This window comes from Lathyrus oleraceus, chromosome 1 (assembly GCF_024323335.1).
Source record: "Lathyrus oleraceus cultivar Zhongwan6 chromosome 1, CAAS_Psat_ZW6_1.0, whole genome shotgun sequence".
NCBI classification, from domain to species: Eukaryota; Viridiplantae; Streptophyta; class Magnoliopsida; order Fabales; family Fabaceae; genus Lathyrus; species Lathyrus oleraceus.
In genome coordinates this window covers 373,671,360-373,696,093 of record NC_066579.1, presented here as the reverse complement: position 1 = coordinate 373,696,093, position 24,734 = coordinate 373,671,360, and the positions used below count along the sequence as shown (strand labels likewise).

At 36.7% G+C, this 24,734-nt stretch overlaps 2 protein-coding genes across 2 annotated transcripts; both read right to left on the bottom strand.

Moving 5' to 3' along the window:
- Window positions 1–823: 823 nt before the first annotated feature.
- Window positions 824–1,747, bottom strand: LOC127107796 (uncharacterized). Its single transcript, XM_051045120.1, has one exon. The coding sequence runs from the start codon at window positions 1,745–1,747 to the stop codon at window positions 824–826; it is 924 nt and encodes a 307-aa protein (XP_050901077.1).
- Window positions 1,748–4,827: 3,080 nt separating this feature from the next.
- Window positions 4,828–21,805, bottom strand: LOC127107787 (uncharacterized). Its single transcript, XM_051045107.1, has 3 exons — window positions 20,993–21,805; window positions 5,077–5,109; window positions 4,828–4,896 (listed from the first exon to the last, which is right to left on the bottom strand). The coding sequence occupies exons 1-3, from the start codon at window positions 21,803–21,805 to the stop codon at window positions 4,828–4,830; spliced, it is 915 nt and encodes a 304-aa protein (XP_050901064.1).
- Window positions 21,806–24,734: the final 2,929 nt, after the last annotated feature.

Below are 24,734 nucleotides of genomic sequence, written 5' to 3'. Positions count from 1 at the left end.
TAATGACCATATCGGGTTCTAAATGCGGTCTTTGGTACATCCGAGTTTTTAACTCTTATTTGACGATAGCCCGATCGTAAATCAATCTTCGAGAACACACAGGCTCCTTTCAACTGATCTAACAAATCGTCTATCCTTGGTAGAGGATACTTGTTCTTAATAGTGACTTTATTCAACTGGCGATAATCAATACACAACAGCATACTACCTTCCTTCTTCTTCACTAATAATACTGGAGCTCCCCATGGTGAGACACTAGGTCGGATGAAATGCTTGGTTAACAACTCTTCCAATTGATCCTTCAACTCTCTCAACTCGAGTGGCGTCATACAATACGGAGAAACGAAGATTGGAGTCATCCCAGGTACCAGATCAATAGAGATTTCCACTTCCCTTTTAGGAGGAAGAGAAATGACATCCTCAGGGAAAACTTCCGGAAATTCAAAAACGATAGGAATTTGCATAAAATTCAGATTGTCGCTAGATTCCTTGGTGAGAACTAAGATAACTGACTTTCCTTCTCAAATAAGAAATTAACCATGTCAACCGTACCTTCCAAGATAATAGTTAATACATCCTTTGGAGTAGCCTCACTAGATAGAACGATAATCAACTTCTCTTCACATCCAATAAACACCGAATTGGCGGAAAGCCAATCCATCCCCAACACCACATCAACCTTCTTAAGTGGTAAACAAATAAGATTAATCTGGAAAATTCTACCATTCACCGAGAGCGAACAATTCTCATAAATTAACGGTGTCTTAACCACATCATCCATGGCGGTAGTAACCACCATAGGAGGAGACAAGGGAATTGCTTACTAGCCAAGACACTTCATGCACTGAATTGATACAAAAGAGTGTGTTGCCCCACAACCAAACAATACAAAACAAGGATCATCATTGACGAGACACGTACCAACAATTAAGGCATTGTTTCTCTTAGCCTTCCTTGCATCCAAAGTATAAACTCGACCAATGCTCCTCCCCTGCATCTGATTCTTATCTTGAGGACAATCCCTAGCCATGTGTCCCTCCCTCTGACAAGTAAAACACTTAATTCCACTTCCGACACATCTTCCAAAATGAGACCTCTTACATACTTGACATTGTGGAGGATGGTTAGGTCTTGCATGTTGCACTTGTTTTCCCTTGAAAGCTTGACGTCTATGCCTAAACTGGTTACCCGACCTCCCTTGGTTCTTCTGTCCACTCCTATACTGATCCCTTTCTTCTTGAACTTTCTTCAAACTGTTCTCAGCCACATAGCATTGTCTTAGAAATTCAGCATAAGTAGTGAATTCCCTTTGAGAAACACTATGAGAAATTCCACCTCTTAGACCAAAAAGGAATTGATCGATCTTCCATTTCTCATCTGATGCATACTCGGCCTGTCTAAAATAAGCAGCCAGATCTTCAAACTTCTCAGCATACACAGCTACTGTCATAGTACCCTGTCTAAGCTGCTGAAACTCAAATTCTTTCTGAGTCCTCAAAGAGCTAGGAAAATACTTATCCAGGAAAGTAGTCTTAAAATGCTCCCAATCCCTAGGTACTCCTTGATTGGTCATAAGAGTCGAAGCACTCTCCCACCATCTCACAGTGGGACCCTTCATCATGTGAGAAGCAAATACAACTTTATTCTCTTTACTACAATGCACTATCTGAAAAATCCTTTCCATGCTGGTTATCCACTCATGAGCCTTCACAGGATTTAATCCACCATGGAATTCAGGAGGACTCATGCGAAAGAAATCTCAAAAACTACCACCTGCAGCTTCTTGTGGAACCCCTTGAGGATGAAAACCACCATTCCATTGTTGCAATATATGTTGCATGAATTGGTTATGTTGTTGTTGCATCTATTGCACGAACTGAGGTCGTTGAAAACCTTCACTACCACTTGGTGGTTCAGAGTTGGAATTCTGAGTTTTGGGTCTACCACGACCTCTGCCTCTGTCAGCCATGATCCTGAATGTCATACAAATAGGATTAAGTTGATTAGGCTCAATACTATGAATATATCATCAATGACAATGATGACAACCCATATATGAGGCATAAAGAAATACTTATAATATCTCATGGCTAGGTCGAGGATACGACCTGCTCTGATACCAATTGTAACACCCACATATAATATATGTCTATAATATATATTATACATAGTATAATACTGGTACTGAAATACATAAGCGCCTAGCGGCAATAGTGTACATATTTACATGCCCAAAAGAAACATAACATGGCACAAAATATACACAAAAGTGCCCAAAATAAAAACTAGGAGCTAGATCATTATACAATGATCTCAAAATATATACATAGCGGAGTAGCCATCCAAACATCAGGTAAGCAAGACATCACTCTATCTTGTCCTTACCCTTCGCCTACTCAGAACCACCTAAAAAATAATCAACAACATGGGGTGAGATAATAATCTCAGTGGGTTCCCTATCTTATGGATCCACTCGGCTCTACAGGGTTTTCTAATCAATATCCAACTTAAGTCAACAAGGGAAAGAAGACTTAAGTGATGGGGAACTAACTCGCAATGTATGGCAACATGTACCTGAGTTCTCGCAACTCAAAACAAGATCATTATTCAGATTCAGGAAACATCAATCCCTGAGCGGACTTACGTCTAGGGCAAGCCCAGTTCATGCATGCTCGTATGATTCGACTTTCGCGGTGGATATCAGGTCCTCTATGAGTTCCAAACTCATTTCAAGCGACTGTCACCCGTATGGGATTCTAACCCACTTAGGGTATCTTTCACCGTATGGGACTCTAACCCACTTAGGTGTCCACCTTTCCCCCATGTCCGTCGTGGTTGGGGCTCAAACCCAATTGAGGCATGAATCATCAGTCTCACATCCTTTTGCTTACTCATCTAAGCATATCAAATAGAGATGTGTACCACCAAGGGAAAAACATTCTGAATACATGATCGGTTCCACAAATCATAACAAGATTCATCAATCACAGGTGACTTCATTCACCAAAATACACAAGCAATAACATAGCATGTTCCATACAAAGCGTCTCACTCTCAACTATGGCAACCATTCGTTCACGACCTCCACATAAGTGTCGTACGAATGAATGTCGCCTTCTACTGTTATCTAAGTTATAAGTCTAAGTTATTTCCTAAATTGATCACTTGGTTAATTCACTAGATTCATTATATAATTCTCACATTAAAAATTGATTCAATTCAAGTATAACATCACAATTGATTAATTGTTGATGAAATGCATTTAGAAACATCAAAGAAATGAATTTTGAAGTGTTTGGCATAAGTCAATCGATTGGTTAGGGAAGCCTAATCGATTGGTTCCTCTCACATTTCTGTTTTTCTAAGAATACAGAGGATCAATCGATTGATCCTCAGTGTCAATCGATTGGCACCACAAAAATTTCTAGTTTTCCAAAACATAAAGTTTGTGCAATCGATTGGACTCCGATGTCAATCGATTGGTCCTGCTAAAATTTCCTTTTCTTCACAACAGAAAGTTGACACAATCGATTGCCATCAAGGACCAATTGATTGGTCCTAAGCATTTGCCACTTTTTCATACATAGAGACTTCATTTCTTCTACAACTTCCAAAATCCCAACCTGCATAATGTTTGCTTCACTTCTAACTACCAATCTCTTGACATGAACATAACAACACATCAACAAACTTCCAAGCAACAACCACATTATTATGTCACAAGAATCTAATAAATGCAAGAACACACATAGAGACAACATCAATGAAATTTCACATGATTCATAGAGAAACTCATCATAATCAAGAGGAAACATTCATCATATAGTATGGATTCTTATAGTCAACCTATGATTCTACAAACTAAATCCCTAGAAATATTAGGGTTTCTAACTAGAACCCACCTTTAGAAATGGAAGAGGAGGTTGAAGAAGATGATGAGATGAGATGGTGATGTTGATGAAGTGATGATGATGGATTCCAAGCTTTTCTTCCTCCACTAGCTTGTTTCCTCTTCTTCTCTTGAGCTTTTTCTTCCTCTGCACTAACTTGTTTGATTCATAGAGAAATGAAATGGCACAAGGTTGGTAGGTAATGGATAGATATATGTGGCCACCATTTGCCACAAGAAATGTGTGGTTAGATAGGTTGCTAGTAGTAACAAATATCTCAAGCGGTACCATACTTGTAATGTTTGTTCTACTAGAGCTATTGACCCATTAGTAGTGTTACCAAAATGTCCAAATTAATAAAAGGTCAGTCCCAATTAATATTAATTAAGTCAATCTGAATTCACTATTTATCCTATTTATCTCAACTGATAACTTTTAGAGCATATAGGAACTCAATTGATCACTTACCCAAAGAAGCAATAGATCAATTCATGTGATATTTAAAGGAAAATTTCTGTGGCCCAACATTGTAGAATGCAGACAATCCTAGCCATCGCAACCACCTCACCATTGAGATGCAATGCAGTGCCACAAATTCCCACCTAGCCATCACAACCACTTCACCATTGAGAGTGATGCGTTCGGAAGATCTGGATCCTCACCATCTCCAACCAACCTACCGTGAATAACCCCTATCCATGTTGCAGTAGATATAAATGTTTGGATTTTTCCAAAAGAAAAAACATAAAAGTTTAGCATGAAAATGTACACTATTCATATTCACATTCTTAAACGGCCAAAAAAACAAGGAGTGGACAGAAATTTTATTGTCTTAGACAAAGTTGACTTCCAGAAACATAATTGCATCTAGTCTAACTAAATCCCTCCCAGCAAAGCATCACTACACACAACAACAAAAAAGATTCAAAAAGAAAAACTAGCGTTCTATCTGCTTCAGGATTGATTTTAACATGATTTGTGTATGCTCAGTGCTGGGTGCTTCCATCTGCAATATTTTAGTCAAAATGTAATATTTATTGAGTTGGTGATAAACCAGACAAAAAAAGCATACACTTCCAAACACTAAATGAAAATATCTGAGTATAGCAATAATTTGAGAAATCATACAACAAATATGAATGAATTAAATGCTGTTTTTTTTTCTGATTAAAAGTGTCAGACATACTCGTGTGAAGAGCCAATCAAGTAAAACCTTATACTGAAAGCAATAGCAAAACAAGTAGACTAGCATTTAATTATTCACTACCCTTCACCTAATAACTGAATACTATTATTGTGGGCTCCCAATCTTATTAATAGATGTTGAATTTTAGCACATGCGGGATATATTTCAACACTCCATCATGCTAGAAGCACAACTCACTTTGTTTCCGGTGCTATGTTAGTTATAAAATTTTGAATGATATTTTTATTAAAGTATTTTTATCATATAATGATGAAAGTAATTAAAAAGTAAAATTGGAAAAGATGAATTAAAAATTAAAATTGATTATTTATTTTAAAACACTTATTTATTTTAAATGGATTATTCATTGTGGGACTGAAGGACCGATATATATTTTGATAATTTTTATAAAATACATAATTATAATTATGATAGAAATTTAAAATACATAAAAAATCTCATCAATTTTCTTTTTAAAAATGTAAAATGGAGACAAAAAACTGTTTGAGTTAAAAATATGAAAATCAAATAAAATTAAGGGATAAAAATTGTAATATAATCTATTTTTAAATATAAGTTAAAAATAAATGCTTTAATAAAAAAAACTAGTGATATTAAATTAGATATAAAAAAGTAAAATTTAAACATTAAAAAATAATAACTGAGGGAGAAAAAGTAAATCAAAAACAAAAATAAGAGCAATGAAAAGTTGAAAACTCAAAGAAAAATTATGATAAATAAGTGAACAAAAGTAAATAAGTGAATCTAATCTATTTAATGGGTACTGTATAAGCCCCCAATATTGTATATATGGATTGCTAGTGGAGTTATCCTATTGAATGAACCTGTTCGAAATGGGAATTAGATTCTGCACAGTGGTCCTCAAAAGTCATAATTGATTATAGAATTTTGAGATGCATATTCAGACATATCCTTTTAATATATTATCGCATAAATTGTTGATCCACGTTTATTTTATTAAAATTTAGTCTGCATATGCATCACTTTATCAACATTTGAGTGAGTCCGGAGATGTATATTTATAAGAATCCTTCATTCAAAATTTGGAAAATTTTACAGAGATACATATCCGAAATATACTTAGTTGGGTCAAACTAGAAACAATTGGAGAATGTTGGAAATACAACACAAATTAACATTAAAATACTTAACTTTACATAGATAACCGTTAACATAAATTTAATATTACATGTCATTACAAACATTCAGGATATTGCAACATCCTTAGAATATTTTCGACCGATCTTGCAATCGTCGCATCCATTTCAATCGGACCCTTTGTTGAGTAACACTAAAATGTACTACACCTAACCTTTAAATATTTGTTTGTCTTTAGTTCAAGCTTGGTGAACCATATTTTTCCTTCATCGTCAATTGAGGATGAACGACCATCGAGTTTGACAACTCTCCAATTTTCTGGATATCACAGGAGAGTATTCAGTTTGGATTTCAGATCGACAAGATATGTATCATCGGAGACCCTAAATTGAAGTGGGGGTTTACGCCATTGAAATGCACCAAAGCAAGATGAGGATATGTATTCATTATGGTTTGTTGTGTTTTTGTAAAGAACATGGAATGAGATACCTCTATTTATACAAGTTTTATATTAATTTGGACATTAGAAACACCATCCTTTCATCATGGCATATTTCAGATATACATGTTCGGGTTACCCTATTTTTTTCTATTTACGAAATACGGTGTTTACGAAGATGCATGATCAGTGCATTTTGATGCACTTTTTTCTACTAGTGTTGGATTACATCTCTATTTATAGTAATCTAAGGAGAACTCTAGACACACTAATTCTAAAGAGTTCTCAACTCTAGATATTCAAAGAGTATTCTAGAAAATATTACAATCTTAAGAAATATCTAGATACTCTAAATACTACAAGATTTTTCTAGAAATATTACCCAAAATAAACTAAGCCCAAATAACTAAACCCAAAATCAAATAATAAAATCAGGCCCAAATCAAGTTTAATATTTCAACATCCCCCCTTAAACTTGATTTGTGACTCCAAGCATATTCCTTAGCTTCACGAAAGTTTCCAACTTGAGTGGCTTAGTGAAAATGTCAGCAGATTGATCTTGAGACAATACATACTTCAACTTCACCTTGCACATCCATCTTATTCCGATTACTTTATGTCCTCGTGGAAGTGTAGTAAGTTCTCATGTATCATTCTTCGTGATTGACTTGATGTCTTCTTCCATGGCGTCTCTCCACTTTACGTTTTCAACTGCTTCTTGATAGCTTAGAGGCTCGCAATTACCTAAAAGACAAAAAAGGTTAATATCATTTATGTTTTCGGTTACCTCATAAAGCTCTTCAATACTCCTTAGTCGTGGTGTCCTCTCACTTGAGCTTGTTTCATCCAACCTTGGTGTCGATTTAGGAACAGGTTACCTATAACCTGCTCTAATGCCAATTGTAAGTTAAGGAGTGCCTTAGAGGCACTTAGAGTATTTTCCGGATTTTTGACGGTTTATGACTTTTACTTTCTGAATTGCTTAAGTGAAGAAAAGCGGTAAAGTGCGGAAAGTAAAGGACGCAGCGATGTATAGTGGTTCCCCTTACAGATTGAGAGTACTCCACTCCCCTTTCAACACGAAAGAGAATTTCACTATAATGTTAGATTCCTAGACAAGATATCTTAAGGTCTTTCTATCTATTCTAACACACCAAGAACAATCCTCTTGGATTTACAATGTTTAAAGTCCAATCGAGACTCAATTTCTCACAAATGGACCTCTTGTATCCACACACCGGATAACAAGGATAACACCTTACAAACCTATCCTTAACAATCCTAAGAATAAGTTGTAATCAAAGAATATAATTCTGAATAATTTGTATAAGATGAGATAGATGAAAATTGAAGTATATCAATTAAATAATTGATCTTCTCCTTTGTAACACTCAAATCTCACAATAATTATACAAGTGTTCTTTAAATGAAAATGAAATTATGATGCTGAAAATGAAGGTTTATGCAAAGTTTCACTCTTAAGGAAATTTGAATGAACACTTAGAAAGTTTGAGAGAATGTGTGTAAATGATTTAAAATTTTGCAAGGAGGTGATCTTGAAATCTGAAAAATGATGTTTATATAATGTCTAAAACACCTCCTCAGATGAATGCAATGATCCAAAGGTTTCCATGTTTCATGATGAAGAAGACATAAGAGTTTTCATGAAAAGATGCAAATATTTTTCATTCTGGATCAGTGGTAATCGGTTACCATAAATTGGGTAACCGGTTACATGCATTCAACGTTAAAAAATAATTTGAAATTTGCTTGAGGTAACCGGATACCTTAAATTGGATAACCGGTTACATGGTTCTAACGTTACAAAAATGTTTGAAAATCACACAGAGTAATCGGTTACTCTAAAACTGATAACCAGTTACTGTTTCACAGTTTTGAAAAATAACTTAAAGAGTGAAGTGTGGTGGTTTGTTTGATGCATAAAACTTATTTTCAATGATTATGATATGAATGCAACATATTATGAACACTTGTATAACTATCTAGAGTTCAAGTGTTACCTTATCCATTTGAAAGCTGATTCTTCATGTGATTCATCAAGACTTGATCATATGTTGGAAACTTCGTACACGAGCTTGAACCTTGATCAATCTTTTTGTTAATCCGACTTTAGCTATGTAGAAAGGTTTGTCGTCATCAAAATATCTGAGAAGTCATGTCTTCACAGATGAGGTCGGTGGTGTAATATTTTCTTCTATCATTGGTTGTTCCATTTCATCTTCTTCTTCAAAGTAAGGAAGAAAATTGTACCCGTCTTCTTAAAGACTCCAATCCCAACAATCTTCTTCTTCGAACTCCACGTCACGACTTATGACGATCTTTCCACTATTTGGATTATAGAGCTTGTACCCTTTAGAGCTTGAGTCATAGCCGACGAATACATACTTCTCACTTTTATCATCGAGCTTTGTTCTTCTTTCATCAGGAACATGAGTATAGGCAATGCTTCCAAACACTTTGAGGTGAGAGATCCCAGGCTTCCTTCCACTTCATGCTTCTTGTGGTGTCTTCTCATGCACGCTTCTTGTTGGGGAACGATTTGTCAGATAAACCGCACATGCCACTACTTCGGCCCAAAACTCTCTCGGCATCTTCTTGCTCTTAAGCATGCTTCGCACCATGTTAAGTATGGTCTGATTCTTTTTCTCTGCTACTCCATTTTGTTGTGGTGATCTTGCCAATGTTAGTGGGCGGCGGATTCCATGGTCTTCACAATATTTTTGGAACTCATTTGAAATGAACTCTCCTCCTCGGTCAGATCTCATGGCCTTAATGGAAAGACCACTTTCTTTCTCCATAAGGGCTTTGAACTTCTTAAAGTTTTCAAACACTTTTTACTTCTCCTTCAAGAAATAAACCCATGTTTTTCTAGAATAATCATCAATAAAGAGGAGAAAGTACTCTTACCAAAAGAGTTTGGATGATTGGTCCACAGACATTAGTGTGTATGAGCTCTAGTGGTTTTGTCGCTCTTGACGTTGATTCCTTTGGAAAGCTTTTCCGGAATTGCTTCCCAACTAGATATCCTTCACATAGTTAGTCTGGGTGGTTTATACTAGGCAAGCCTCTCACCATTTCCTTCTTTGACAAACATTTTAGACTATCGAAGTTGAGATGTCCTAATCGTAGATGCCATAGCCACGAAGAGTCGGTATAGCAAGTCTTGAGACACTTTGCAACATCATTTTGAATGCTTAAGAGGAACATTCTATTATTTGACATAGGCACCTTAGCAATCAAGTTATGTCTACAATCTCTTAAGAAAAGACTATGTTCTTTCAAGTGGATGTCATAGCCTTTCTCTAATAATTGTCCCAAGCTCAAAATATTATTCTTCATGTTAGGAACATAATAGACATTGGATATGAATTGATGACTCCTATTCTTTAAGCGTATAAGAATTTTACCTTTGCCTTTGATCGGTATCTTTGAGTCATCTCCAAATTAAACATTGTCAGTTGTCACTTTATTGATCTTTACGAACATGCTTCGATCGCCACACATGTGATTGCTTGCACCGGTGTCGAGGTACCATTTGTTTCTTTTCTCTTCAACTTGGTTTTGGCACACGAGCAACAAAGTTTCTTCTTCTTTGCCTTTTTCTTCTACGAAGTTAGCTTTCTCCATAACTTTCTTCGAGAATCTACATTCAGATGCATAGTATCACACCTCGAAAAAATGGGGATACGACTTTAAAGCGAAGCGCGATCGCACGCTCGCATTGATGGACTGAACAGAGTCGCCACCGAACTTTATTTATTCCTAAAAAGGAAAGGGGAAATATCGATAAAACCCAAGACAAAATGACAATGATTATGGTCGTCGTAACCAATATCAGGGTTCGGGAGTCAATTACGCAAGGGGAAGGTATTAGCACCCCTCACGTCCGTTGTACTCAACGGGAACCATTAGGCTAGTTGTGTGCGTTAGTGTTAGTTGAAATATTAGGCTTTTCGAATTATTAGGTGGGAAAGAAAGAAAGGATGAGAATAAAATATTTTTGGATTTTTGACGAAGGGCTAAACCTAAGTTTTTTATTAGTGGGCATGACAAGATTTATAAATCCTGCTCCTACGTATCTCAAAAGAGAAATCAAGGCTTACGTAGTTCTGGGTAGAAAAATGTTTGTTTGTTGGTCGATTTTAGCGAAAGTTATACTGTATTAATCGACGAAAACATTGTTTTACCCAAAACAGATGAGGAATGGACGCATATCACACATCGAACGGATTTATAAATCTACATTCGGAAAAGCGTCACTTATCTCGACTCAACAAATATCCAGCTATAATCCCGAATATTAGGCTCAAGCTGTAAGAGTTTGCAAGCCATAAATATTCATCTTCCCTTCCACACTCTAATATTCAAATCGTTTTCTAAATAAAATGTGAAGAAAAAGATTATCCTGGATGGAATATCCAGTTATAATCCCGAATATTAGGCTTAAGCTGTAAGAGCTTGCAAGCCATAAATATTCGTCTTCTCTCCAAAACATTCGTAAATATCTGAATCATTTTCTTAGCAATATTGGAAAGAAACAGACTGCCTGGGTGGAATGTTCAGACGTAGTCCCGAGTATTAGACCCAAGCTGTAAGAGCTTGCAAGTCACAAGTATTCGTCTTTCAAACTCCAAAATACTTAATTCCGATCTTAACCTCTTTCAATAAAGATGGAAATGGAACATGGTGTATACCGTGCACTCCTGAGAATAAGATTCGAGGCGGATGCCTCGCCTATCTTAACTCTCGCCATTGTCTAAAATTGTCAATGCGGTTTCGTCAAACCCTTTCTCAATCAAACCTAAAAATACTTAATCTTTATTAAACACTTTTGTCAATAAAGATGGAAATGGAACATGGTGTATACCGTGCACTCCTGAGACTAGGATTCGAGATGGATATCTCGCTCATCCAAGTTCTCGCCATCATTCAAAATATATCCAACCAATCAAACTCTTTCTCGCTGCCGTGCGATTAATCAAAAACTTTTTCATAAGCGAAAGGTATCTTGTCTTAAGTGATACAAAACAATGTTTCAGCCACGATTGTTGAGTCGAGATAAGTGACGCTTTTCCGAATGTAGATTTATAAATCCGTTCGATGTGTGGTATGGGTCCACTCCTTATCTGTTTTGGGTAAAACAATGTTTTCGTCGATTAATACAGTATAGCTTTCGCTAAAATCGACCAACAAACAAACATTTTTCTACCCAGAACTACGTAAGCCTTGATTTCTCTTTTGAGATACGTAGGAGCAGGATTTATAAATCTTGTCAGGCCCACTAATAAAAAACTTAGGTTTAGCCCTTCGTCAAAAATCCAAAAACATTTTCTTCTCATCCTTTCTTTCTTTCCCACCTAATAATTCGAAAAGCCTAATATTTCAACTAACACTAACGCACACAACTAACCTAATGGTTCCCGTTGAGTACAACGGACGTGAGGGGTGCTAATACCTTCCCCTTGCGTAATTGACTCCCGAACCCTGATATTGATTGCGACGACCATAATCATTGTCATTTTGTCTTGGGTTTTATCGATATTTCTCCTTTCCTTTTTAGGAATAAATAAAGTTCAGTGGAGACTCTGTTCAGTCCATCAATGCGAGCGTGCGATCGCGCTTCGCTTTAAAGTCGTATCCCCATTTTTTTCGAGGTGCGACAGATGGCGACTCTGCTGGGGAAGATAATCCCTAAGTGAGTCAAGCCTAGTTAGGTCGTTTGTGTGTCTTTGTTTGTTTACCTATGTGGCTTTTCTTTATTGTTTTTACTATCTCTATTGTCATATTGATATGAATCTGTTGTATTGGTTCGATTATGGTTTGGTACTTGGATACTCTGATTGTAAACCTTGTGGGAAAGACTTTTTACCCGAGTCTCGAGTAAAAACATAAGATAGGATGAGGTTGATTAGTGCGGGTCCGCGAGATGTATTTCTCGTTGGGTCGGTACGAGAACCTTACTTAGAGTAGATTCTTGAGAGGATGTTGTCGCTCGGCAAGTAAGTTGCCGTAAGCTTCGATATTTTCTTTAGGATCCATGACTCTGAGAACCATTTGTAGAACCTTAGTTCTTTGTCCAACTAGGAAAGATGGTTGCGTAGTGTGGGTCTGCGAGATGAATTTCTCGTTGGATCGATGCGAGAACCTCACTTAGAGTAGATTCTTTAGATGAAGTTGATGCCCGACAAGTAAGTTGCCATAGGCAGCAAACAGTCTAATGGATCCATGACTCTAGGAACTTTTTTGAAACCCTAGATCATACTCGGTGAGAACCTATTCTTGGGAAGCAATCAGATTCATCAGTACCTCAGAACCCGTGTATTGAAAAAAAACAAATATACATGGATTGCATTGCATCCATTCATATACCATTGCATATGCATTCGTCATCATGCATTTCATATCATTTTTCGCAAATACCAAAAAAAAACTCATCCATCCTTTGTCCATGATCAGCAAAGTGATTCCCAACACGCGTTTAGAACAAAGAACCATGTCTCAGGAGATGATGGACGAGCTAAGGAAAAGCCAAGAAGCACTGAAGGAGGAACTTAATCTTTTGAAGAGCCAAATGAGATGGATCTTGGAAATCCTGCAAGTCTTGTTGAGAAAAGAGGGTCACCCAATATACATTGCTGCAAGAAAGAGAGCTACTACTCCACATCCATCTGGTGTTACCCCAAGTCAAGGGAAATTCTATATGGCAACTCCTCGTCTACCGGCATATGGCCCTCCCTCAAGACGTCATCGTCAACATCCTCTGGCTATTCCTCCTCAAAATCACCGAAGTCAGGTTCAGAACAAAAATCAGAATCAGAACAAGAGGAACGAAAATCACAATGACCCAATTTCGGTGCCATATAGCAAGCTCTACCCACAACTAATCTAGAATGCTTTGGTGACCCCTCGAGCTCTCACACCTGTGTCACCATACCTGTCATGGTACAATCCAAATGCAACATGTGAATTCCATAAAGGAGCATTGGGATATAACTTGGATTCTTGCTTAGCGCTAAAAGCCTTGGTACGAGAACTAATTAACAAAAAGAGCTTAGTCTTTGAAGAAGATCACCCGAAGATCAAGTGCGGATACCATACTGGAACAATGGGGCACTCCATCGAGGAATGCAAGATTTTTAAGCTCAAGCTGCAAAGATTGATTGACATAAGGTCACCAACACTCAAGGAGGAAGGCTCAGGTACATATACCTTGGTTTCTGGGCCAGGTAATGAGAAAGGGAAAGGACCCTTGAGACCCCTCAAGGTTTTGTTCCACAAGGAAGATGTCAGGGATGTGGCTAATGAGCTATCATTGTTTCCTGGTAAGAGCATTGAGATACCGCCTTGGATTTCCAATGTCACGACCCATACCAATGAAAGAAAAGGAGAAGTGAGTAGTGGATCCAAGAAGGTTGCGTTCAACGATGAGATTGAAGGAAAAGAATTTGAAGATCATCATGCCAATGTCAAAAAGCTTTTTGATCCCAACCTTCAAGTTTGAAGAAGTCAATTCCCTAAAGATGGCAATCATTTGGCTGTCTCAACATTTCTTTTGTAGTTTCCTTGCATGTTGATTGTTAATTGCTTTTAAGCATTGTTGTTTTCTTTGAATAGGTAAGATTAATGAAATGTTTATGCATCTTTTAAATTAATCCATTCGTATTCACTCGTTTTTCATTCAAGTTAAAAACAAAAAATACTCCTCTCATTCACTTTTGTTTATCAAATCGTTGTGCTAACAAAGATTGGATGGAGGATGATGAAAACGAAACACCTGAAATTGTTGTGGTACGCTTTTGAGTAAAACCTTGTCGATGATGTAAGGCATTGTTTCAAATCCCCAAACACTGAAGAGATAAGGAGTTAGTCCCTAGTCAACCACTTTGAGCCTAGAAGTTGGTGTTTATTTCGGATCTAAAACCCTTAATCTTAACCTGGGGCAGGGTAGTCGTGTTCAGATAGTTTGATCGTGCATTCGATCTTTCAAAAAAAATCGTCCATATGTACGCCCTCCAAATAGGTTCAACCACATGTTATCTTTCACGCACATGTTGAAGTGTCAAAGAAGCTAAGAAAAGCTAAAATTAGTGTTGGTTGATCCTTATCCACCAATAATATGGCAGTCAACACCTTTAAAAAAAAGAAGATTGAAAAAAGCTCGCTAAGTCAAATACCACAAAATGACTTAGGAAAAAGTCAGGGCATCCCGATAGACCGAAAGCTTCAAAGAAACGGTCCAGGCAAAATCAGGGATAAGGAAAATCAATCAAAAGAGGTCATTAAATCCTCAACAAAAACAAAATAAGGTGACTGCCATTTCAAGAAAATTCGTCTTGAATCCTCATCACACCTTCGAACCCTCTTGGAAGTCGAATGCGTGTATCGAATTAACTGAACGTAGGATCTGGAGATCATCAAGAAGAAGGGGTGGGTAAAAATAAAATTTTGAGCCTTATATCCTTTTGTTTCAAAAAAAACCGTGAACCAGGCCACGTTACAACCCTTGAAAGACCTAATTGAGACAGGGTCTATTTTGAAAGCATACTACAATAAGGTTGTGTTAACTTGAATCCAAACAATTTTTTGTTAATCATTTGATGGCACCAACTTGCATACTGTGAATGACTTGATCACCTTGGTGTTCTTATCAACGACTCGTTCACTGTATTTCACCCATTCATATCAATAAACTTTGAATTCAAATTTTTGCATAAGCATTGAATTAAAATTACCATTTTTGAATGAACAATCTTATTTGCGAGTTAACACTTAGCATCAAATAAATTCCAACAATATGCAGTTGAGGAAATTGATAAAGTGAAAGAAGTCCAAACAGGGGAAAATCACTTTGAGCATCAGTTAATTTGAGCTAATCACCTTATGGGTCATCTCGCCAAGAGTAATTTGCTTCAAGACTCAGACCGGGGCAAGCCACCTCAGAGCTCAATAAGTCCAACTATCCAAGGAAAGTCAATCAAAAGTTTACCATTCCAACATTTGGTTAGTCAAGTTCGGATCATTGCAAGTTTCAAACACTTGGGGCAAGCCATCTCGAGGTAGTCTCATGGCAAGTTGTTTCCAAACCACTTTCAAGGTGAACATTTTCAAAGACCCAACAAACTGGGGCAAGATGAGCCACAAAGGGAAAGACCCCCTTCATGCTTTCAAACTGCTCAAATAAATTCTGTCATACGTCAACAACTATTGAGTTTAAGATGAGTGCCCGGAAATTATGCTAGCATGATTCATTAATCCTCTAAAAGGATCCCATTGACTAAGTTGTGGTTGTCAATCTTGATAGAATTCTCCTTTGATAACATCTATCATAAAATATTTGGTTGAGTTCTCGGTGTTGAGGAATCATGATCTCCATAAATAGTCTTTACAAACTCCCTGTCCACTCAAGTGTCAGCATTCTCATACCATGATCATTCATATATCATGCATAAAAAAATCCAAATCATGCATAGCCAAAATGTACTTCGTGCTCATTTTGCATTGACCTAGGTCTTATTGTTGATCCTATATCCTTTGACCTCTAATTCTAGTTTGTCTTTGGTGCCCTTGAACCAACATCCGGTCTTCAGAGACATTTTCAAGTCCAACTGTTGATTGGCACCAATCCGTTAAAATTTGGTTATAATCTATTAAGAGTCCAATTGTTGTTGAGCATTGTCAGGTCATATATGAACCTGTTGTTCAGTTCTATTCAGGTCATATATGAACCTGTTGTTGAACTTTATTCCATTCTCAGGTCATATATGAACCTGTTGTTCAATACTATTCAGGTCATATATGAACCTGTTGTTGAGCTTTATTCCATTGTCAGGTCATATATGAACCTGTTGTTCAATACTATTCAGGTCATATATGAACCTGTTGTTGAGCTCTATTATATTGTCAGGTCATATATGAACCTGTTGTTCAATACTATTCAGGTCATATATGAACCTGTTGTTGAGCTCTATTCCATTGTCAGGTCATATATGAACCTGTTGTTCAATAATATTCAGGTCATATATGAACCTGTTGTTGAGCTTTATTCCATTGTTAGGTCATATATGAACCTGTTGTTCAATACTATTCAAGGTCATATATGAACCTGTTGTTGAACCTTATTCCAGTGTCAGGTCATATATGAACCTGTTCTGAAGAGTCTTTCTCTATGGTTGTTTTAGTGTTGTCAGGTCATATATGAACCTGCTGTTGAGCTTTCATTCCAGTATTACCAGGTCATATATGAACCTGTTGATACACTCTTCTTGAATTTTTCTGAGTTTGTTAGGTCATATCTGAACCTGCTGTCAGAACTTCTTGATATTCCCCAGCATTGTCAGGTCATATATGAACCTGTTGTTGTGTTTTATTCCAGTATTACCAGGTCATATATGAACCTGTTGTAGCATTTTTTTTCCTTATTCGGGTTTAGTAAGTCATATATGAACTTACTACCGAAATCTCTTGTATTCTAAGTATCGTTTATCAAATTTCACTTTGAGTACTCCCCAGTGTGTGTCCGATTCTCCAGCAGGATTGTTTTCCCCAGCGAGTTGGTTTTTACCATTTGTCTGTCTCCCTGTGGACCATCAGCATTCCCCACAGATCTTTATTTCATTATGTATCCATCATAAAGCATCATGCTAGGGTTTATCTTATGTCTGATCATATCCCTAGCAAATCAAATAAAAAAGAGTCATTCATTCAGGCATTCATCTCATATCATATCATATCATTTACATTTCAGGATCAAAATTTGGGTCTTCTTAGTATTTAACTATTTCCCACTATGATCATATGAAGAGTGTACTTCTTCATATTGTCATGTTGAAGATACTTAAATAGGGGCAACTGTCACACCCCAATTTTGACCTTGAATCACCAATTTAACACATTCGTCATAATCGTTGCATCTTTACATATCATAACATGCATTCCATACCGCATAGGGCCTAGAATATCAGTCGAAATAATTTTTTGGAATTACAGGCGAACCGGCTGAATTAATCGCCAGATGTGCGTCAAATCAGTAGACGAAAAAATTTAAAATCAAGCTTGCAAACATCAATTTTATTAATCTACGTTTCGCGTAGTTTAATCCGGTATGCTCGATTTATTTTTTCAGCTAATTTTTCGGCCACTTTTTGATCAGCTCAAGCCTGTTTAACCGGTCAAAATTTATTTCAAAATTAAAAGAAACGCTGTATTTTTCCAATAAGTTTATTTTGCACTGATCATTTTGGTGCATTCATTTTAGTTTGTTGAGCATTTTTGCGTCCGACCTTTATTCATCTTGAGTGATTTAATTTATATTTCTTTGTCAAAAAGTTCATAATAATTAATTAGAATTATTTATGTTTTGGTTCCGATTTATTTTTATTTATTTATATTAATATTATTTTTATTTAATCTAATTTGTTTATAACTATTTTTATACTACAACACTCCAAAGGATAATATAGACATTTTGGTTGATTGAGAACCCTAAAAACTCAAGTATATAAACTTCGTTGGCAAATGAAGAAAAGAGGGGCACAAAATAAATCTGCCGCTCGCACATAGCCGCTAAGGATCTTTTTCTCAATTTGCAAGTAGTATTCTTACTTCCTCACACAGTAAACACTTCCACTCTTTTATTTCTTTGAGGCATCAAAATAAAACTTGCCATGTAAATTCTTTTTCTGCAATTTTTCTTCTTCTACACAATAACCTAACCTCATCATCAAATATTAATCTTTCTATTCTCTCTTTAGCTTATACATATAAGTCTCCTAAGTTTTTTTCATTTTTATTCTCTCACTGTTACTTCATAATTAATCTTAAACATTCACTATAAATTGAAAATGATGAAAATTCTAACACTTTTATTTTATCTTAAAGTTATATATTACTTTATTTTGTTTTTTTATATATACGTATACAATATTTGTTTTGATATATATACTTCAGTTTATAGTTTCATATATATATATTTTAGTAATTATATATAGATAAATAGATCTAAGCTTTTTGTTTTATATGTATATGTTGTTTTACACTTTCAGTTTTCGTTTATGTGTATATCTTCATTTTGTTTTGTTTTATATATATATTTGCAGCTGTTTTTTTTTTATAGTTTTTGCATATAGATACTTCGATTTTTTTTTTTATTTTAAGATTTATATAGTTACTTCTGTTTTTTTAGTATTAGATATATACCCTTTTGTTTCTAGTCTTATGTATATACCTGTTAATCTTATTTTAACATTTCATTTTATTTTTTTAATTTTATGTTGATTTTATAGTAATACAAATTTATTTTGGATAGCATGTGTGTATATGTCGTGTTAGCTTCTATTTTTTAATTATTTTGAGTTGATGGAATAAAATTGTAAGACCATCGTTATAATAATAATGTGCCTGATTGTTGCTCGATTTATTATTGCGTTACGATTTCGGAGTTAAAATCCAATTTAACTTTTGAAAATCATTTGGACGCATAGATTCGTTGGCTCAACTTCTTATAGAGTGATTCTTACATGAATCTACTCTAAGTTTGCTTAGAGCTAAATTCAGTTTTCTCTCGAATTCAGTTGGTTTTCAGTCTCGTGGCTTACTCTTGGGCCTTCTTACAATGAGCTTTTAAGCAGTACCAACTCAATTTTCAATAATTTCAAATCTCTGTACTTTAATTATTTTAATTTATTATTCAAGACATTTTCATAAGTAAGTTGGAAGAAAAAGATTACCTGGATGAGATATCCAGTCGTAGTCCCGAATGCTAGGCTCAAGTCGTAAGAGCTTGTAAGCCATGAGTGTTCGTCTTCCCCCTAAAATATTTGTAAATATTCAAACGTCTTTTTCTCAATAAAATCTGAAGAAAAAGATTATCCTGGAGGGAATATCCAGCTATAATCCTGAATATTAGGCTCAAGCTGTAAGAGTTTGCAAGCCATAAATATTCGTCTTCCCTTCCACACTCTAATATTCAAATCGTTTTCTAAATAAAACGTGAAGAAAAAGATTATCCTGGATGGAATATCCAGTTATAATCCCGAATATTAGGCTCAAGCTGTAAGAGCTTGCAAGCCATAAATATTCGTCTTCTCTCCAAAACATTCGTAAATATCCGAATCATTTTCTTAGCAATATTGGAAAGAAACAGACTGCCTGGGTGGAATGTTCAGACGTAGTCCCGAGTATTAGACCCAAGTTGTAAGAGCTTGCAAGTCACAAGTATTCGTCTTTCAAACTCCAAAATACTTAATTCCGATCTTAACCTCTTTCAATAAAGATGGAAATGGAACATGGTGTATACCGTGCACTCCTGAGAATAAGATTCGAGGCGGATGCCTCACCTATCTTAACTCTCGCCATTGTCTAAAATTGTCAATGCGGTTTCTTCAAACCCTTTCTCAATCAAACCTAAAAATACTTAATCTTTATTAAACACTTTTGTCAATAAAGATGGAAATGGAACATGGTGTATACCGTGCACTCCTGAGACTAGGATTCGAGATGGATATCTCGCTCATCCAAGTTCTCGCCATCATTCAAAATATATTCAACCAATCAAACTCTTTCTCGCCGCCGTGCGATTAATCAAAAACCTTTTCATAAGCGAAAGGTATCTTGTCTTAAGTGATACAAAACAATGTTTCGGCCACGATTGTTGAGTCGAGATAAGTGACGCTTTTCCGAATATAGATTTATAAATCCGTTTGATGTGTTGTATGCGTCCACTCCTCATTTGTTTTGGGTAAAACAATGTTTTCGTCGATTAATACAGTATAGCTTTCGCTAAAATCGACCAACAAACAAACATTTTTCTACCCAGAACTACGTAAGCCTTGATTTCTCTTTTGAGATACGTAGGAGCAGGATTTATAAATCTTGTCAGGCCCACTAATAAAAAGCTTAGGTTTAGCCCTTCGTCAAAAATCCAAAAACATTTTCTTCTCATCCTTTCTTTCTTTCCCACCTAATAATTCGAAAAGCCTAATATTTCAACTAACACTAACGCACACAACTAACCTAATGGTTCCCGTTGAGTACAACGGACGTGAGGGGTGCTAATACCTTCCCCTTGCGTAATTGACTCCCGGACCCTGATATTGGTTGCGACGACCATAATCATTGTCATTTTGTCTTGGGTTTTATCGATATTTCCCCTTTCCTTTTTAGGAATAAATAAAGTTTGGTGGCGACTCTGTTCAGTCCATCAATGCGAGCGTGCGATCGCGCTTCGCTTTAAAGTCGTATCCCCATTTTTTCGAGGTGCGACACATAGTGACCGATCTTGTTGCAGTTGAAGCACTTGATTTGTGATTTGTCACACCTCGACCATGAATTTCCTCTTACATGACCTCTTGTTGCTTGTGGGTTCCAAATTGTTTCTCCATTGTTAGAGTAGTTGTTGTAACTGCCTCTTCCTTCTCCTTCATGTCCTCGTCCACACCCACGATCTTGGCCACGACCTCGTCCTCTTTGACTCTTGTAATTCGCATAATTTTCTTCCTTTATGTTGAGTTGTAGTAGTTGCTCCATAGCCTCCTTTTGTTTAATTTTTCTCTTTTGTTTTTCTTCGTATGCTTGTAAGGAACCCATGAGTTGCTCAATAGTCATGGTCTTCAAATCCTTGTTTTCTTCAATGTTGGTAACAATGAAGTCAAAACTTGGATTTAAAGTGCGAAGTATTTTCTCCATGACTTTTACCTCATCAACATCTTCGCCATTTATTTTAAGTTGATTGACTACAATCAATACTCGAGAAAAATAATCAGAAGTTGACTCGGACTCTTCCATAAATAAACGTTCAAAATCACCTCTAAGAGTTTGAAGACGAATATTTTTCACCTGTTCCACTCCTTTGTTGCAAGTTTGAAGTTTGTCCCATGCTTCTTTGGCCGTCGTTGCGTTTGAGATCTTCTCAAATGTATCTTCATCCACCGATTGATAAATGAGGAAGAGAGCTTTCTTGTCTCTCTTTCTTGACTCCCTCAATGTCTCCTTTACACCTTGGCTTTGCGAGACTTCATCTTGATCATTGAAGCCTTTCTCAACAATATCCCACACGTCTTGAGCTCCTAGTAGCACCTTTATCTTGATACTCCAATTGTCATAGTTGTTCTTTGTGAGCATCGGCATTTGAAAAGGGAAACCTCCATTCGCCATTTTTTTAGGACCTTGAAGCTCTGATGCCACTTTGTTGGAAATAAACCTTTTTTGTGTTTAGAAAAATGTGTGGGAATATTATAGGCTTGAATAGAAACTTGGTAGGTGTAACACCTCAAAATTTGCCCTCCTCTCTTGGGACTAGCTTAGCATATTGCATTTCATTTTTAGGTCATTAGTCATTGCATATTTGCATATCATATGGCAACATTGAGCAAGTCATCCTCTTAGGTCTTGATCAGAAGATAAAGAGGTTAAAAGATTCAAGCCCGAGGGTCTCATGGATTGATCACTAATCATCTGAGGGTGTGTGCTTCAAATTAGGGCTTCTCAGTTCCTCAAGGAGATTGATCATCATCTTGGTTGAAATGGTACATCATCATCATCATGGTATTGTCATCATCCAAGGGTTTCATTGTGTTTGATCAGATTCCTTGAGATTAGGGTTTTGACCTCTAGTCAACCCTAATCATCTGTATTGTGCCAATCAGGGCTTGTTAAGGAGATGAGGTCTTCATGGAGATGGGGATCATTCTATGGTTTTAATAAGCTTATGGAAGCTAAGGTTTCATGTTTGAGCCATTTCATCAGGAGTTTGAGGCTCAAGATCATCAGTGCATAGCCAATTCATCTATCAGTCAAAAAAAGTCAACCAAAGGTCAACTGATGGATTTGGAGGTGGGAGAGGGTTAGAGACACTTCATTCATGTCCAAACAAGTTTCATTTGACATTTCAAACATCAACAATGAAGAAAATAAAGTCAGATGAAAACTTTCCAAAAATAGAAAGTGACTTGTAATTCTAAATTGTCAAAAATGGAAAGGTCTTCTCCTCAAAATTACATGTCCAAAAATGCTTCAAATGAAATTTTGTCCAACATGAAAGTTGTAGATCTTGCTCTCACCTTTCCAAAAGGTCCAAGAACATGAATTTCTCATTTGTGGTTGGCAAGTTATGGATCAATCTTGGTCAAGAAAAGTTGAACTTCAACAAGGCATAACTTTTGCACCAAAGGGCAAAATCATGTGGTTCTTTCTGGAGCAATTTTCTCTTGATGTGTATCATAATCATGCATCACATTTCATTAAAACTCATCACAAAAAAAGTGCATTTTTCACTTGAACTTATTTTGAATTTGGAGGGAAAAAGGTGAATTTGAAAACTAGGCCTTGGCTTCACATAATTCCACTTGCATTTGCCTCCAAAGTGATTTTCTGATGTGAATTGAAACTAAACCTGCACTGTTACATTGAATCACATGTGAAGGGTGAATTGGCCAATTTGCTAATGTGCACTAAACATGCATTTTCACTAATCATGTGCATTTTGGCTAATTGTAATTACCAACATCATTAGCATCACATATAAAAGCTAAATCATAACGGTTTCATTGCTAATCATAACAGAATTGAGATCTAGATCTAGAAATCCAAAAAACTCTTCAATTTCTCTCTCACTTTTTCTCCAAAAATCTGCATAAACATTGCATTGATCTTCATCAATCCTTCATCCCTGTGCATAATTGAGGTCATTAGAAACAAGATTGCAAGGAATTCAAGCTCAATTTGGAACTGTTGAAGTGAAGGTCATCCATGGCAATTTGATTTTTTGGACTTATCAAGCGCAATTAGCTTCCAAACCTTGCTTCATTCATGCATATGAGAGTTGAAGAACTTCTGTTTTTGCTTGCCATGGCCTGAAACACACGATTTCACTTCTGCTATCCAATTAAGGTACATTAGTTGCTATAGTTCATTGTGAACTTGCTTTTGCTGTTGCTTGGTTGCTTAACCAATTGAGGTAGAACTCACTAACTCCATGTAGTCTGGAAGACCTGGCCTGTTACTTGGCCAGGCACCTGTCTGAAGTCCTCCTTAAGAGGCAATGCTTGTGATTGTTTATCTTTATCCCCAATCAGGAAAAGACCTTTGTTAAGGCAATTGGCAGATACAAGAGATGTGCAATCCATCTCCTGCTATTCAGTTGAGTCATCCCTTTGCTCACACAACTGGTGTTGATGCATTGTGGATAGTAACCCAAGATCCTTGTACAGTTGTACAGTTGAGTCAGTGTCATAAGTGTAGAAGGGTTCCCACTTTCTGAACCCACACTTCCTTTGTCTAAAGCTCTCCCTGGCCAGGGATAAGAGCTGTGAGGCACACCCCTCACTTCCTATTTCATCTGCTTCACCCTAACTCTCAATGTTAGGGTTAAGAGCTAACATCACCTAATACAGTTGGCTTGCTTTTGCAGCCTAACCCTTGTGTGAGCCCACTTTGTCTGTATATAGTGTGTGCTAATCGTGAATGTTTGCTTTGTTTTGATTATGCTTGCATGATTTGCTTTGCCTGTTTAGGATTAGCTTGCTGCTTGTGCAAGTAGATAGAAAGCTCAACCTAGGACCATTGTGGAATACATGATAACTATTAGGCTCGAGTCAGTCTCCCTTCTAGTTTGTCATTTCCCGGTCTCTGGTTAGGAGAAAGTTTCTCCTCTGTTCAGGGGAACTACGTTGCCCTGATCCTCATACCAGATGAGGTACGTAGGCAGGAGGTCGTACGAGATCTCTCCGGGCACCCCTTTTTCTTTTTGTGTGTGTTTGCTTGACAGTTGCTAGGCTCGAGTGCCAGACTCCTTAGTAACTTGTTGCTTGTTTCTTCTTGTGTGTGTTAGGAGACGGATGTAAGCCCAGCGATTGACATTCCGTATCCTATTGTTGTGTGCTTGGAGTCCGGTATAAGTTCATCAAGTGGCATCTGGTTTCCAGTGTGGGTTTGTTTGGTTCGGAAGCTGATGTAAGTCCAGCGATTGGCATTCGGGTTCCATGTTTGCCTGCTTGTGTGTTTGTTTTGTTTGGCTTGCGTGAGCCGAACTACGGTAGCTCTGATTCTCATTCCATATGAGATACGTAGGCATAGGATGTGATGT